At 41.8% G+C, this 15,484-nt stretch overlaps 1 protein-coding gene across 1 annotated transcript in view; it reads left to right on the forward strand.

Moving 5' to 3' along the window:
• Nucleotides 1–15,484, forward strand: part of RTEL1 (regulator of telomere elongation helicase 1) — a gene marked incomplete at its 3' end in the record, with an annotated part of 44,469 nt that overhangs the window by 23,741 nt on the left and 5,244 nt on the right. Inside the window, exons 24-35 of the mRNA XM_082292591.1 lie at nucleotides 255–370; nucleotides 1,219–1,342; nucleotides 2,514–2,667; nucleotides 4,215–4,369; nucleotides 6,359–6,454; nucleotides 7,591–7,798; nucleotides 8,998–9,135; nucleotides 9,819–9,935; nucleotides 11,710–11,952; nucleotides 13,390–13,560; nucleotides 14,414–14,599; nucleotides 15,105–15,208. Coding sequence (XP_082148717.1) covers nucleotides 255–370; nucleotides 1,219–1,342; nucleotides 2,514–2,667; nucleotides 4,215–4,369; nucleotides 6,359–6,454; nucleotides 7,591–7,798; nucleotides 8,998–9,135; nucleotides 9,819–9,935; nucleotides 11,710–11,952; nucleotides 13,390–13,560; nucleotides 14,414–14,599; nucleotides 15,105–15,208 — 1,812 coding nt within the window. The remainder of the gene's footprint in view (nucleotides 1–254; nucleotides 371–1,218; nucleotides 1,343–2,513; nucleotides 2,668–4,214; nucleotides 4,370–6,358; nucleotides 6,455–7,590; nucleotides 7,799–8,997; nucleotides 9,136–9,818; nucleotides 9,936–11,709; nucleotides 11,953–13,389; nucleotides 13,561–14,413; nucleotides 14,600–15,104; nucleotides 15,209–15,484) is intronic.

Genomic DNA, 15,484 nt, shown 5'->3' on the forward strand with positions numbered 1-15,484 from the left:
CACCATATAGGAAATAGCCTCTCAAGCTGGGCATTGCTGCTCGAGTTTTCTGTGCTCTATAAATCAGGTGTGACTTTTGAATCCACCTGTGTTTGGTTTTCCTCAGCTCTTTGAGATTTATCAGTACATCTGGTTGATACTATCCAACAGCTGTTCTGTACTTTTTATTTCTATAGGAAAAAAATGGTGACTGTACAGCACAGAATACATTTTACCTGGTAAATAATGTTAATTGTGCATCCCACCTCTTGCAGTTCCTGTCTGGGCGTGAGTGGTACAGTCAGCAAGCGTCCCGGGCTGTCAACCAGGCCATCGGCCGGGTCATCAGGCACCGCCAGGACTACGGGGCCATCTTCCTGTGTGACCACAGGTAAACCTCAGCTCACTGAATCCCAGAATATTTTGGCTTGGAAGGAACCTTAAAGCTCATCTCGTTCCAACCTCCTGCCAAGGGCAGAGTCACCTTCCACCAGACCAGGTTGCCCCAAGCCCCATCCAACATGGCTTTGAACACTTCCAGGGACGGGGCGTCAACAACATCAACAGCTTTATATCCCAACATAGGTGTTGGTACTTTGAACATAAATGTGCTGGTGTTGCTGTTAGGAAAAGGCTACAGTTCGTAATAATGAAATCAGTTTATTTAACAGGCTATATAAATATTGCACTACTTCAAGAAAGTAACTAGGTTGTTATCTTCTGCTCCTTAGCTATATAGGCTTGAAGCTGCAGAAGGAGATTAATGGTTTTAGTGGAAAATAAACCAATTTTTTGAATTCATGTTTGTAATACCACAGGGAATTATGTGACAACAACTTATGGTCTTGCATTTTCTCCATCTTTCATTTGAGATGACAGTCAGCAGCACTGCAGTGTTTTGAGAGAAGGAGGATGGAAATGAGGACAGATTATGTTACTGAAACAATACTATTTATATTCAGATTTTATATTAACATTATACTGCATTAATATCCATTTCTGTAATGCTAATTAGTATAGTATGTATATTATAGGCAACAGGAGTTTAATTGATAGAACATGGTATCAGCAAAGCCCTTTTCTCCTGAGTGAAGGCATCACCCCATTATATTTACTGCACTGTTTGTCTTTATTTGTGTTGCTGCTCCTCCCTTATCCTTTTGGATACTGATCTAGGGTTTGTTTAATTAATTTAGCCCAACCTGGCAAATAATTCTCAGGTTTTCCCATCCTGCCCAGGTTCACAACTGGTGATGTCAGAGGCAAACTGCCTTCGTGGGTCCGTCCCTATGTGAACGTTTATGACAACTTTGGGCATGCAGTCAGAAGTGTCTCCCTCTTCTTCCGTGTTGCTCAAGAAATTGTAAGTGTCTTAAAAAAACCCCCACAAAATAAACAACTTTCCTGAGTAGTGCTGGAAGCTGGGAATGCTGAGATAGGTGAGAGGTGTGAGAGAATCCCAGAAGATCTCAAATTGGAAGGGATGCATAAGGATCAGAGTCCAGCTCCCTGCTTCTCACAAGCCTGCCCAACGAGGAGTCACTTGACACTTCTAAACGCTGGAAGATTTACTGGAAAGGAGATGTGCCTCATCTTTCTCCGAGAGTGATCTGGGACAGGATGTCGTTCTTATGCTGGGCAGCTCATTAGGTTAGATCACAAAAATAACTTCCTCTTCCAGTTCCTCCTAAAAAAACATGTATTTATTGGCTGGTATGCAAATCCTGGAACTGATACTGGCATCCAGAAGCTTTCTAGCTCAGGGAGAGGTTATGTGTGGGAAAGGATCACACCCTAAAATTTAAATTGAAGCTGACTAGTAATAAAGAGAAATACAAACCATCAGTTGTTATTGTAGTTCATGACTGGGTCATCTTTACTAATACAGCTTCCTTATTAGCATTAAGAAGCTGATGTTCCCTGTAATAGTTCCTTGATGTAAAAAGTAATATTGTAAAAAGGCTTCCTAATTTACTGGAGAAAGTCATAGCAAGAAATGGGCTGGAAGCCAGAATGGGAAATTCTTTGCTCCCAAAATGGAGGTTAAGATTAAAATAAGCACTTAAAATTTAATATACAGACTTGGATGACTTCCTGGAAGATGCCGTAGCCAAATACAAGTTGTTCAGACTAATTAGTTACAGATGGATGATGCTGCAGGACTTGATGATCTTTTCTGATCATGAGTGAGAGTTCCATGGTAAATCAAAACCGCAACCCGATGTGCTTTGTCAGAAGGAGCTGTTATTGCAGAGATAGCATTAGGAAGTGATTGTTCCTCAGCAGGTCATGATCCTTTTTCTGGTTATCAGGTCACTTAGAGTTGAGCCTGCTTACTGCACTTCAGCTATGTCACTCCTGAGCTGTTTATCCTTTCTTCAAAATCACATAAACCCAGAGTGTGTAACAATCTTTCTACCAAAGGTTATTTGGGCAAAAAAGAGATGTCTTTGGATTGTTGCTGAGATTTTTGGTCACAGATGGAGTGCAAAAGTGGCCTTTGCCTATTGCAATGCTTTGTAAACTGCTTGCAGATGCCCCCACCCCTGTCTCAGTGCCCTCCTGGACATACTGGTTCCTTAAGTGAGAGCAATGCAGCACCATCTACTTCATCTGAGCAGATCCTCTCCCTGAAAAAAGCTAAAAACCTGGATGATCATGTTCCCAGTTTGAAGAGGAAAAGGAAAGGTATGTTTGGGTCCTCACAGATAAATGTTTTTTTTTGTTTTAAGCTGAACCATGAAAAGGAGAATCAGGAGGCTAGAAACTGAAATGGGAGAGAAAGCAAGAAGAGCTCAAAGACTGATGTAAAAGTCTGATCAGAAGGGACATAGTTAAGCATTAGAAAATGGGGGGAAACAGTTGCAGTTACAGAGAAAAGTGGCAGATGGGGGTGGAAAAAGTGTCCCACAGAACAGGAAGAGTTTTTGGTGGAGTGTCACAGATAGTTTTGAAAATAAGAACTGGAAGTCTCTTTCTGCCTAGCACAATATGTCCTTCTTCCATCCTGTTGAATAAATGACTCTTACTCAGTAATCTGTCTAAGAAAACAAAAAGGACATGGGAACAAAACAATATTTAAAAATTTGTGGATAGCTAATGCCAAAGAATAAAGCATTTTTCATGTCAGATATTATTTCAACACTCTAGACTGCTGGTTTGGAGCAGAACAGTGAAGTTTGGTTAAAGCTGTGGTTCCTAAGCAGTTATGAGTGAGTGTGAGTTCACATTACATTTAAGCCAGTGTGATTGCTGATTGTCACTGAAAGGGATTACTTTGGCCACCACATTTTTCTCCCTCTCAATTTCCAACTGTGCACTTTTTACTCCTTCCTTTGATTTGAGTCCATCTTTTGTGCAGCTGCAGAGTGAGCAGCTGAGCTTTGCTGAACCAGTTGACCTTCCATCCCCTTGACTGGTAGCTCCATCTCAAAGGATGGGCTGGAATGTGTGATTGGAGGTGAAGGGAAGAAGCTGCATTTCCTGTTTAATAGAGATTTTCAGTTGCATTGCATCAGCTGTAACATCAAACTCACCTGTAGTCACAGTGATCATAATACACTCCCATTCTTCTGAAAATAGTGACTTTCCTTAGTAACTGACTGTTAAAGTAATTTCACAAAGCAGTGGAAATACATTTTGAAGGTAATGCCTTACAGAAATATCAAGCAGATACTAAGTTAACCCTACTTACAACTCAAAATTCTTGTATTTAAAACCTGGATCTTGACTAGTGAGAATATGTAATTTGGGACCTTGGTGACTGTGTCTTATGGGTATTGATACTGTGAGAATTGTAGGCTTTTATAAAACTTGCTCTGTTTAAAAATAATAAATTGTGTTTTGTACCAAAATCTCTCCAAAACTCTGGAACTCAGTTTTGGGAAAATCCATAAATCTAAAATAATTGAACAGAGACAGCTGCTGTGGTAAGACTTTTTCCCATTGATCCTAAGCCATTTTGAGGTTAAATGTGACAATCACTTAAGGATAAGTTTGAGAGCAATCTGCCAGGTTGTGGTAACAAGTGCTTGAGCAATTTTAGAAGAGATTTGTAAAAGCAGTCTTCTTATGAAATTATGTAATGCACTTTTGCAAGAGGTGGAAGATTATTTCATTCACCAGCACATATTTGTGGGTTGCTTCATAAGACTTGGAGCTATCACCAAATCAAAGAAAATGCAGGAGAGAATGTGGAATGTTAATTTGTCATCTGTGTTCTGCTATGGTGGCAGTAAATGGAGATGGAGCACCTAGCCTGTGTGTGGAATATGAGCAAGAGTTTGTCTCACCCCGAAGAAAATGTGTTGGGCTCTTGGATGCCTTGGAGCGCAGTGAGAAGAGCAGTGAAGATGCAGAGGAGGAAACTGATTTGCCAGGAGAGGAAAAGGTAATGGCAAAATACTACCTTGTAAGTAAAGATTGCAGGCTCTAAAGCAAAATGATTCTGGCATCAGGAGAAGCAGCTCAACCCTCTTTCGAGAAAAGCTCACTGTAACCAGCACCAGTAACTTCAAGTTCTCATAATTAAATTGATCAAAGGGTTTCCTTACCATGTTCAAGTAGATGATCAGCAGGTGTATGCTTGTTCTGTGATCCAAGGCTGCTGACCAGGAGGAGTCCTGGAAGTTAACCATGCTTTCTGAGAGCAAGGAGCTCTCAGAGAAGAGGTTGGTGAAACACAATTTGTCCTGGGTGGAGTCTCTGTCAGCACGTGGTATGAGACCAGATATTGAATTCAAAAAAGGGTGGGGGAGGGTTTATGGATTAGAAATTGCACTTCTGGATGAAAATTTTTGATTTGCCCCAGAGAAGGAATGTTGCTGACTTGTGGAATATTTTATCTGAATCAAAATTCCACTATCACATTAAGATCAACAAAGCTGCTTCTGTGATGTTCATTTTCTTTCCTCTTGGATTGGTATTTTTAATACATCAGTGATTGGGCTGTGTTCTTGCTTTCCCAAAACCTGTTTGCAGTTGTTGGAGGGGTGGCTCCCTTACCTGGCTGAAGTATTTTACTGCTGGCTTGCAGACTTGTGCATGGACTTAAGGAATGCCTATTGCAGCATTCTTAAGTACTTCCCTTAGGGGAAGAGTGCCTGAGGTAAAATGTGGAGGTGTAGGAGTATCTGGGGAATATCTAAGTAGGCCCAAGGACATGAATGGAGACATGTACAAAGGGCAGCGAATATTTAACTTGTGTGCAGCCAAGTGAGAAATGGGCTCGATCACCCATTAGGCTGCCATGACATAGACACCGAAGCCTTTTCTTTTGAAAGCTTGGCACAATTCCAGGGACTTAGTAGCTCAGCTACAGTATGTTCCTAACACAGCTGCAGTGCTTTTGGCAGAGCTCAGCATTTCCTGGAGTCAGATAAGCTGATGGACCCAATGGCTTGGCAGTCGCTCAGGTCCAATTCCTATTTGCATATTTGGCATTGCTTGTCTTGAAGCTTGTGGGGACCTCTGGGGTCACCCTGTGCTGCTCCAAATTTGGTGGCCTGGTCCCAGCAGTCTGGTGGGTGTAGTCCTGAGACAGGCAGTGGCTCTCAGGCAGCCAGGTTTCATTCTGGGTCCAGCACTAAGCACTGGATTTGGACTGAGGATGGGGTTGGTGTCATTTCCTGTTATCACCATCCAGCATAGTGTCTGTGTTACCATTTTTCCTTTTATCAAAGTTACACTGTACCCTTGTTCTGTAAATCATGGAAGTTTAGCTGCTCTCATTCTGAAAGAATTTGCTTTGTCACCTCAAAACTTCACAGTACAAGAATTTTTCAATCCATTTAAATGACTTAATAGTTCCCCATAATCAGATTTCCTCGCGAGTTGCGCCTCTTGTAAACTTGTCTAGGAAGCCGTATTTCTGCTGAATAATGCTTTTCAAGGTGGTGCCTTTACATAGCACAGGACTAAGAACATGGTTTTGATAATTTTTCTGACTTCCTGCATGTATCATAGATATTTGACTTGCTAATTATGTTCCAATTCTTCGTTCCCTTACGTACAAGGAGTTTCAGGCAGGAAAGTGAAGGAGAATATGAGCCACCAGTTACACACAGGTGTGTGTACACTCTCAGGCTGCCCTGGAACAGTCTGCTGTGAGTCCAGCTTTGCTTAGGCAGGCATTTATACCCTCAAGACCAACTTTAATTTCTTCTGGTTTGGTCTCTCTGAGTTGTCCAGTAAATTTCTACCCTCTAGAAACAGGTATATGTCCAGGCTCTGTGACAATAATTCAGGTTGGACTTGTTTCACTGTCTTGAATGGTGTCACAAACTGGATTACCAAGTTTTACTGCTGGAAATACCTAAATTAAATGGACAGTAACTTTGAAAAGCATTTTTTTTACCTTACTTTTTTTTTATCTTCACAGGCGTATCGTCTGTCCACACTTTCCCTTCAGTATGAAAAGAGATTAACGGATGAGCAGAAAGGAGGAAGGAAGAAAATAAAGCTAGTCAGCAATACAGTATGTGTTTCCCTGTGTCTGTGCTATCCCTTTGATCTGTAGATTGGTTTAATTTGAACTGGAAATTTCCAGGCAGACAGATGACTGATGACAGAACAAGTATGTTTTTTCTCCAAATTGTAAATATTCATCAGTGCACATCTGAAGTCTATTTGTCATGCTCTTTCCCAAATCCAGATGTCCCAGACCAAATCAAGCACAGGTCCACATAGGGCTGGTAGGTGAAAAGAATTTTCTGACACTGATTGCTTTGTGAACAACTTGATCAGGTGTGGTTGTGTGGTTTCCTTCTTTTTGATTAGAATGGAATAGTTGAGTTGGGAGGGGCCTGCAATGATCAGCAGGTCCAGTCCAGCTGCTGTGGTAGAGCCTCAGATGGTTTAACTGACTGGTTTTGGGTAAGGGATCACATCCTACCCCTCCTGAGGTGGGTCATGGTTGTGTGTTAGCTCTGCAGCTGTGCATTATTGTTTTGCCCTGTCTCCAAACCCAGTTAACTCATTATGCAGCTATTTGCTTAAGAATCACAATAAATTCAGGAGAATTCCCTGGGTGAGGTGTGTGCCAGTAGTTGTCCAAGGTGCTGTCCTAACCGGATGTTCCCTGTGTCAGTCAGCTAAGCATCTGGCAAACGAAACTGATCCTGAAGCTGAGATACAATACCAGAGAGAAGAGAACAGGTTCATGCAGATTGTTGTGTTTGCAGTTTGTTGCTATCTGATGTCATGATGAGTCAGCTCAGCCTCCAGCTTTGGAGTAAATGTCTTTTTGTTATCCCTTCTCCTAAGAGTAGAATTGTGCAATGGTACTTTGCTTCCTTCTCTAGGAATTTTTCCCTGAAGCTGCCTGTTCTGTCAGTGGGAAAGGTGAATAATACATGAATTACGGGGGTGACTGCCATAATTGCAACCTGTTAGGTGAAAGTATTCGTGCTTTAGTGGTGAGCACAGTGGTGCTGCTGGCTGGGCTATTGGACTTGATGATGTTAGAGGTCTTTTCCAACCTCAGTGATTCTGTAATTCCTTTCATTATCCTATGTGCTGCTGATATTGTAAACATATTGCTCCCACCTGAAATCACGTGAAAGTCACTCCTCAAGTGTTGCTTTTTACTGAGGAGCCTTTCCTGCCTTGCAGCAGGACCGGAGAGTGGAGCCTGCGGAGCCAAAGAAGGCATGGGCCACGTTTTACATTGCCACGGTGAAGGACACCCTGAGCCAGCAGAACTACGAGCTCTTCTCCAAGGCTCTGCAGCAGTACAAGAAGACAGATGACTTCCATGCCATGCTGTCCCAAATGAGCTCCCTCTTCATAGAGGATGAAAGAAAGCACGTTTTGCTGCGAGGTACACTCAGAGTATCTGTGTATCCCTGGTATATTTGTGTATGTGGCTTTTGTCTTTTAAACAGACTTGGATACTTCAGAAGTGTTTTAGATGTGAAGTGCAGCTCGATTAGAATGGTTCATCACTTTATATCCCCAGATAACAGAAGACTCTCCTCAGTCTAATTATCATGTGTTAGCTCACATCTTGATTTGAAGAAAATCATATTCCATGGAAGTTTGTGTTATGTTAAACTTTGTCTAAAAGTACAGTGACTTATTCCTGGTAGTTTAGGAGACCAAGAGCGTGGTGTGTGAGTAGGAGAGATGCCTTGGTAAGGGTTCTGTGCTAAAGCAGTAAATAGACAGAATATACAGAGAAATTTTCTGTTTAAATAATTGTGAGTATAAAACAAAGGGTCTGGGCAAACATGGATAGTTACTGCATTAGCTGGTTTCTTAGTGGCTTTTAACAGTGGTACTGACAGGAACTGAATTCCCACCAAGATTTTTTTTCTAGTTTAACAGTATTTTCTGTGTGATTTTTCATTTCTCTCACAACTTGTGAACAAATGGACAGATTTCTCTGTGACTCTTTCATCGACTGAAATAATAAAAGCCTAGTTATGCATCTTGTAAATTGCTTCAGGTAAATTCTAAGGTTAAAGAATGGGAAGCTCAGTTTGTTTCCCAATTTTCAACGATCTACATAAATAAGAAAATATTTGATCATCAAATCAAGGTCTAAGTCTAGTTTTGAAAACTGTCAGGCACCTGAAACCTAAAGTTGATTTGATGTTTAGGCTTGGCCAGCATTTGTGGTAAGTAAGTGATATGAGGTGTAAAGTTAACAGTTTATCGGTTATTTAGAGTATCAGCCTAGCAGTTACTTGGATCTCATGATTTATGAGGCACCTCAAGGCCAGCTTCACTGAGAGGTGAGTTACTTTATATTTACAGTGGAAAAAATGACAGCTTTTACTTACTGGTGATATTAATGCTCAGTGTTTGCATGATGGCTGATCTTTGTGTAATTTGTAAGTGTGCTTATTGTATAAATATTAGATAAAAAGACTTAGATTTTAATTTATTTAGTTGCACCTTTTTATCGAACCTTCAAGTTCTGCTGTTGCAGGTTTTGGTAGCATTTACTGCCTGTTGTGGATTGATTTTTTTTCTTTCTTTCGTTTTTTCCCCCCTTTTCCCTCTCTCTGATGCAAGATTTTTACCAGTTTGTTCGACCCCAGCATAAAAAGCAGTTTGATGAAGCGTGCTGCAATCTGACTGGAGTGGGCTGTGGCTACAAACCTGAGCACAGCCTCCCACGGGAGGAGAGGGAGATCCTGGTCAAGAGAACGGGTGAGGAGCTTGGTTCAGTTGTATCATTTGAAGGAGAAATGTCCTTTTTCACCCAGTCATAGAGCAGGATGTGTCTGACATGTAGAAATGCAAGGAAATTCCATTTAATCAATACTGAGCTAAGTCTCTGCTCTCCATGATCCTTTTGCCTTCCCTTGAGCTGTGCCGATGCCTGAGCACTGGTTACTGCAGAGTTAATAATGATGTTATTTTTTTTCAAAAGGGGATTTTACTGATGTGTAAATCATTTAGTCTGGGGAATTCAACAACTCTGTGTGTGTGTCGTCTTTGCTGCCCACTTAGTGCCACCAGAATTGTGAATAGAGGGTGATTGTGTCCTCACAGAGCTTGTGAAATCTGGAGCAGTAAAGTTCTAAAGAAGTGGGGTGTTAGCTCATCATCAGAGAAATAAATCTGTGTGGAATCCCAGACTGGTTTGGGTTGAAAGGGACCTTAAAACTCATCCCGGTCTAGCCCCCTGCCATGGGCAAGGACACCTTCCACTATCCCAGGTTACTCCAAGCCCCCTCCAACCTGGCCTTGGGCACTTCCAGGGATGGAGCAGCCACAGCTTCTCTGGATTGCTCAGGTGTTTTCAGCACAGGATGTCATACTTTGAAATGCACCATTCCATGTTCATTCTTCCCTAAATTCACTGTTAATGGACTGGTTTGATTTAACAGAAGAAAAACAGAGCCATCAGAAAAGCACATTCTCCAAGGCCTCATGTGCTCAGCTGAACCCTGGGCTCCACCTGAACCAAGGAGGATCCCACTTGGCAACAGGACTGAATAGTGCAGGTACCCTCCATGTTTAATAAAGCCCCTGTCTATTCTGGTTTATTTCATCACTGTAAGTTCTCCTGGGGCAAACCAATGTTCTTTGTGCTCACCTAGCACAGTGGCTCACTCTCTGTGGGTGGGAGTGGTGGTAATTCTGAATTTTCAGCAAGGATTGTGCAAAACAGAACACAAAAGTCAATAAATCAAGGTGTATGTGAAAGAAAGCAGCTGAAGCCAGACATTTGTACTAGAGACTGAGCTGGGAAAAGTGGGAGTTGAGCACAGGTCTGCTGGGCTTCCTGTTTGCCCAGGGTCCATGAAAGGGAGCCAGTTAAGGAATGTGAGTTTAGATTACATCAATGTGAATTCACGTATGAAGAAGCTGTTTCATTTTGTTCTTGGTGTAATATGTACACTCCCTCTGTGGACGGCCTGCTTTTTCTACAGAAACAGAGAGTAGTAAACGTAATCTCTGTGTGCATCCCTCTAATCTCACTCTGTCCAGTATTTATCTTCAAACTCATGGGCTTATTTATTATTTAATTACGGGTTTTCCAGAGAACAGCTGGGAATTTTTGTGTTTCTCGCAAGGAAATGAGTAGGATCGTTGGACAGCTTAGAAGGCTTTCTTTAGAGGACAAAGAATACTCAAAGGCTAATCCTCTCCTTAAAAAAACAAGCCAGTTTCCTGGAAGACTTTAAATGCTTTTCAAGTGTGAAGCCATATTGTTTCTTTTGATTTGTTTTTCCATTTTCTTTTGTATTTTAAGAATATTTGAATAAAGCAGAATCTTTAGCAAGTATCTTGTCCCAGAACCATTGGAATGGTTTCACAGAAACTTGTTTCTACTAAAAGTAATTGAGCAAAGAATAGGAATAAATGGATATGTTATTTCTGTGACTCACTCATTAAGAAGAGAATGCTTCTGTGGAAATATGAGAAAGCTCTAGGATATGCAATAAAAGATATTGATTATAAAATTCACACCCAAGTTTTTCCCCCTCCAGCAAATTGAATGAAGCCTATGTTTTGAAACTTAATTCTCTTTATCATCCAATAAAGAACCTTTAAAGGTCCAGATACCAAAAGATATGGCAGGTTAATATAAATCAGTTTCTTATCATATCCTTCATCCATATTTGCATGCCTGTAATATGCAAACCAGACCTTTTTTCCTCAAACATAACAGCAATCAGAGAGTTACATTGTAAATGAAGTTCACTTGGCATTTAGCAGGATGTTCCAAGCTTCTACCTTTTGCTGACCTCCTATGTTGCTCTTGTGCTTTTTTGAGTTTTATTTCAGGTAAGATAGTATATCTGGACATTGTTTTCCTGTTGGGAAACACCCCCCCCCCCCTTTGTCTGCTCTTATTGTTAAGGAGTGAGGAATCTGTACCTTGAAATTGCCCATTTCAGGCCAGCAGAGTTGGTTAACCCATCTGTTTAAGATGCTTCTACTCCTTCAGTGGAACACAAAACCTGATTTATTGCTGACCTCCATGCCCCTTTTGCTCAATCCCTAGTGACCTTCTGACACATTTCTCCATTTTAAATGATCAAGAAACTCCAGAAGATGCTATAAGTGATCTCCAGAATTATTTTGCTCTGTTGCCATTTCCAGGAGCAGGTCTGGCCGTGCCAGAGGGAGGTGCATGGGTGGGTGGGGTTGGATTTACCACTTCGAAGTAGTTCAGGAATTCCCTTCAAATGAGATGAGAAGTGGATATGATGGGGTGACCTGTTTGTCTCTGTTCCTCACCAAGCCCTGCTCATGCATTTTGTCTCTCAGGGCAGAATGCCAGTGCAGCTCCAAGGAAAGAGGCTGAAAAGGCTCCAGGCTCCAGGAGAGAGCATCACCAGGCCCTCAGGACTGCCTATCTCAATGATGTGCAGAGGGCTTTGGACAAAAGCACCTACAGCCAGTTCTATGAGGCTCTGCTGGCTTACAAGAAGACGGATAATTACGATGCCATGGTGTCGGTGATAGCAGCCCTCACCACGGAGAGGCCACAGGACTTCCATCTCCTACAGAGTAAGGGATTTTTTTTAAAAATCACTCTTATTTATTTGAAAGGAAAGTGTGGGTGCTGTGATCTCATGTGAGGTCTCACCTGGTATAGCAATCCAGATCAATGGAGCAGCAGGAACAATGTGTTCACTGAATGCCATTCAGAGAGCAAAAAATGTCGAGGTTATAAAGTGTTATCTCTGTTAGAAATTGTCCATTAAAAACATTATACAAGATCTCAGTAATTCCAGTCCTTATCTTCATCCTGGCTAACTTCAATCAGATGCTTCCATGACTGATTTTTCTCCTCAATTACTGCAATTGCTCTTTAGAAAGGACAATGCTGACTATTGAACTGACTCAATTTTATTCCCGTGACCAGTGATTGCTATACTGTTGATAAGTTCTTAGATCACTTCCAGGTCTCAGGATAAACAATCAGACTTTTGATTCACTATTCTTCTACAGAGCTTCACCTGGAAATAGTTATGGAACTATGTCATAATTTATTTTCTCAGAAGTGCTTTGTTTTGTTTTATTTTCCTTTTATGGGTTTAGTGATGGAAGGATTTAGGGAGCTACAGGTTTTAAAAATTTGAAATTGGCCTTAATTGTTTAAAACAAGAAGAAGAGGAGGCATTATATGCTGGTCCTGATTGCGTCAATGGTGACAACTTGTGTGACATGACACCTCAGTTCCACCTTCTCCCTGTCTCTGGGGTGACTTTGCTGCCGGAAATGATGCATTTGGTGTATCCTGAGGAATGCCAATGGAATTTTGTTTGTTATCTTTAGCATATAACAACAAATATTCCACTGACCTTGAACAGATACCATAGTCTGCAAATTGTGGGAGAATACCCTTTTTCTGGTGCATTAACTAGTTAGGTTAGTCTTGGCAAAGTGAAGAGTGGGAGGGAAATGAGCTGTGTGGCACTGAGTCATAACCTCCCCCTGAGCATTCTTTCAGTCACTGACTCTACTGAGCAAATGTTTTGACCTCAGACAACTTCGTGGTAGAATTGTCTGTGCTTGGCAGTAAGTCATAATTGGGGTTTTTTAGAATTTCTGTATGTGTGTTGTGAATCCTTGTCAACCAAACAGTAACAAGAAACTTCCTGAGAGTGTTTCTGGATATTGTGTGTATAGCTGATCTGCTTAGATCACTTGTCAGGTGAAGGGCTGGGGCAGGTTGTTTATTCTGAGCTGTAGAGAGTGGAAGAATTTCAAGATAAATTGAGGTTATTTTCAATACTAAATACTCATCTGCCTTCTGGCAAGGAAAACCCTGTAATTATAAAAATCACGAGAACGTCAAGTGTTCCACTAAGCCAAGGATACTCTGAGGAATCTGGCTGATATTATTCAGCTTCCAAAGAATTTCTTCCCTCCAAAGCAAGGACTCTTCCATGGTCAGGCAGTGATTTTCCTATGCACTTGACTGTATTTTCTTTCGGCCAGGGTTTTACATGTTTGTGCGTCCTCACCACAAAGAGCAGTTCAGAGAGCTGTGTAAGGATTTGACTGGAATGGTCTGTGGCGATGGAGAGAAGCAACCACAACAGCTGGAACAAAGTGAAGGGAAACCCCAGAGCTTGAAGAGCTGCACAAAAGGGATCAGCCACGTACAAGGTGGGGAATGAACAGCTGTCTGAAGTTTAGAATCTTATTTATAATTATGATGAGTAGTGCACAACAGCCTTAGAATCATAGACTGGCTTGAGTTGGAAGGGACATTAAAGCTCACCTAGTTCCACCCCCTGCCATGGGCAGGGGCACCTTCCTTAGACCAGGTTGCTCCAAGCCCTGTCCAACCTGGCCTTGAACACTTGGCAGCCACAGCTTCTCTGGGCAATCTGTGCCAGGGCCTCCCCACCCTCACAGGGAAGAATTTCCCCCTAATCTCTAATTTAAACCTGCTCTCCTTTAGTTTAAGGCCATTTGCCCTTGTCCTATCACTCCCCACCCCTGTGAAAAATCCCTCTCCTGGGCTAGGGCCTCCCTGGACCTGAGACCTGTCAAGGAGAATCAAAGCCATTGGTTATCTCTAAATTGGGTTAAAAAAAACCTAACTCAAACAGGAGTAAGATAAAAGGTAACATGAGATAGGGAAGTGGAAGGAAACAAGGAAGAAATAGTTATCCTTCTGCCATGTTTAAGCTGCGAAGTGTGTTAAGGGGGAAGGCAGAATTTTTCCAGCTAAGTGGGGTGGGAGTGGACATGGATCAGGGTCCACTCTGTAGGAAGAATTTCAATAGAACTATTTCAATATAAAGGGTCTCTTTCAGTAATATTGAATGTTTTAGTATCTATCAGAAACCTCTATTGCCAAGCAGTGTGACATAAAAAGTAGTTCTTCAAATTTGTTTTTCTTCTTACGCAATGACAACAGAGTGAATTTACTGCAGGCTGTCTCTTGCAGAGTCTGTGTGTTGTGTTCTGCATGATGCAGGTTTGTACACTGGTTTTCTCTTTTTCTCTCCAGATGCAGCCCCTTCTAAGGGTGGGGCACCAGAGAAAATTCAGAGTAAGATTTCCTCCTTCTGCTTTAGCCAGAAAAGTGAACTTGAGTTGCCAAAGATGGAAGTGTCCAAAGAAATCAGTAACATGAGAGCACCCACAGACTGTGGAGTTGTGCCCATCTTTCCCCTAGAGATGGAACCAGAGTGTGGTAGGTACATGGGAGGTTTGGGATGTAATTTTCTAATACTTGGGAATAAAGATAAGTTACAGAAATGAGACCAAGATTGATGGTATATGAAACCACAGGTCCGTGCCTGTATTTGCTCAGGTGCAGTGTCCTTAGTGTGGTTTGCTGAGTTGAATCTGTACTTTCTGTGCCTTGCATGTGCTCTCAAAGTGCTTCATTGTCTTCGTCACAATGCTGTAATAGTTTCCTGAGAACTTAGGGATTTTTTCTTGAAAAACTTCCTTGTAAAGGAAGGATGTAACCCGAGTTCCTACTGGGATCTGAAGCACCAAGAGACTGTGAGGTCACTTGAAAGAAATGATGTGGCAGGGCACTGTTGAGGTAGTTCATTACACTCATGGTCATTGTTTTCTGGGCTGCACTGGATGTGTGGATACATGAGGATTTCGCAGGTGATTACAGGAATTTAGTCATTTCCTCCCTCTCTTTCTCTCTTCCCCTGTCCCCACCTTCCCCTCTGTTTTAGGAAGATTCCACTGCTCTAACTGCAAATCTGAGGATGATGTGCCTTTTAAGTGCCCATTATGTGACTTCACTTGCTGCAAAACATGCTGGGAGCAGTTATTAAAGGTTCTCCTGTTCATTGGTTTGGTTTTTTCCAAAACTGCCGGGGAGTTTTGTGCTTTTCAGGAGAATGATGTGAACAAGCCTGGAATCAGAATTCTTCTGTTTCCAGAAAGAACACCCAAATGCTGATGGATGATTTACCACTTGTTCCATTATTTCCCATGGTTTGCAATGTGGTTGGAGGCAGATCTCTATCCTAATCTGGGGTTTTTACACCTTTGCATCTTTCTGAGCTGCCTCCATGTGTTTTCTGGTCTAAAATTACAAAGGCAGCAAGCC

This window comes from Coloeus monedula (genome assembly GCF_965178545.1).
Source record: "Coloeus monedula genome assembly, chromosome: 17".
Classification (NCBI taxonomy): domain Eukaryota; kingdom Metazoa; phylum Chordata; class Aves; order Passeriformes; family Corvidae; genus Coloeus; species Coloeus monedula.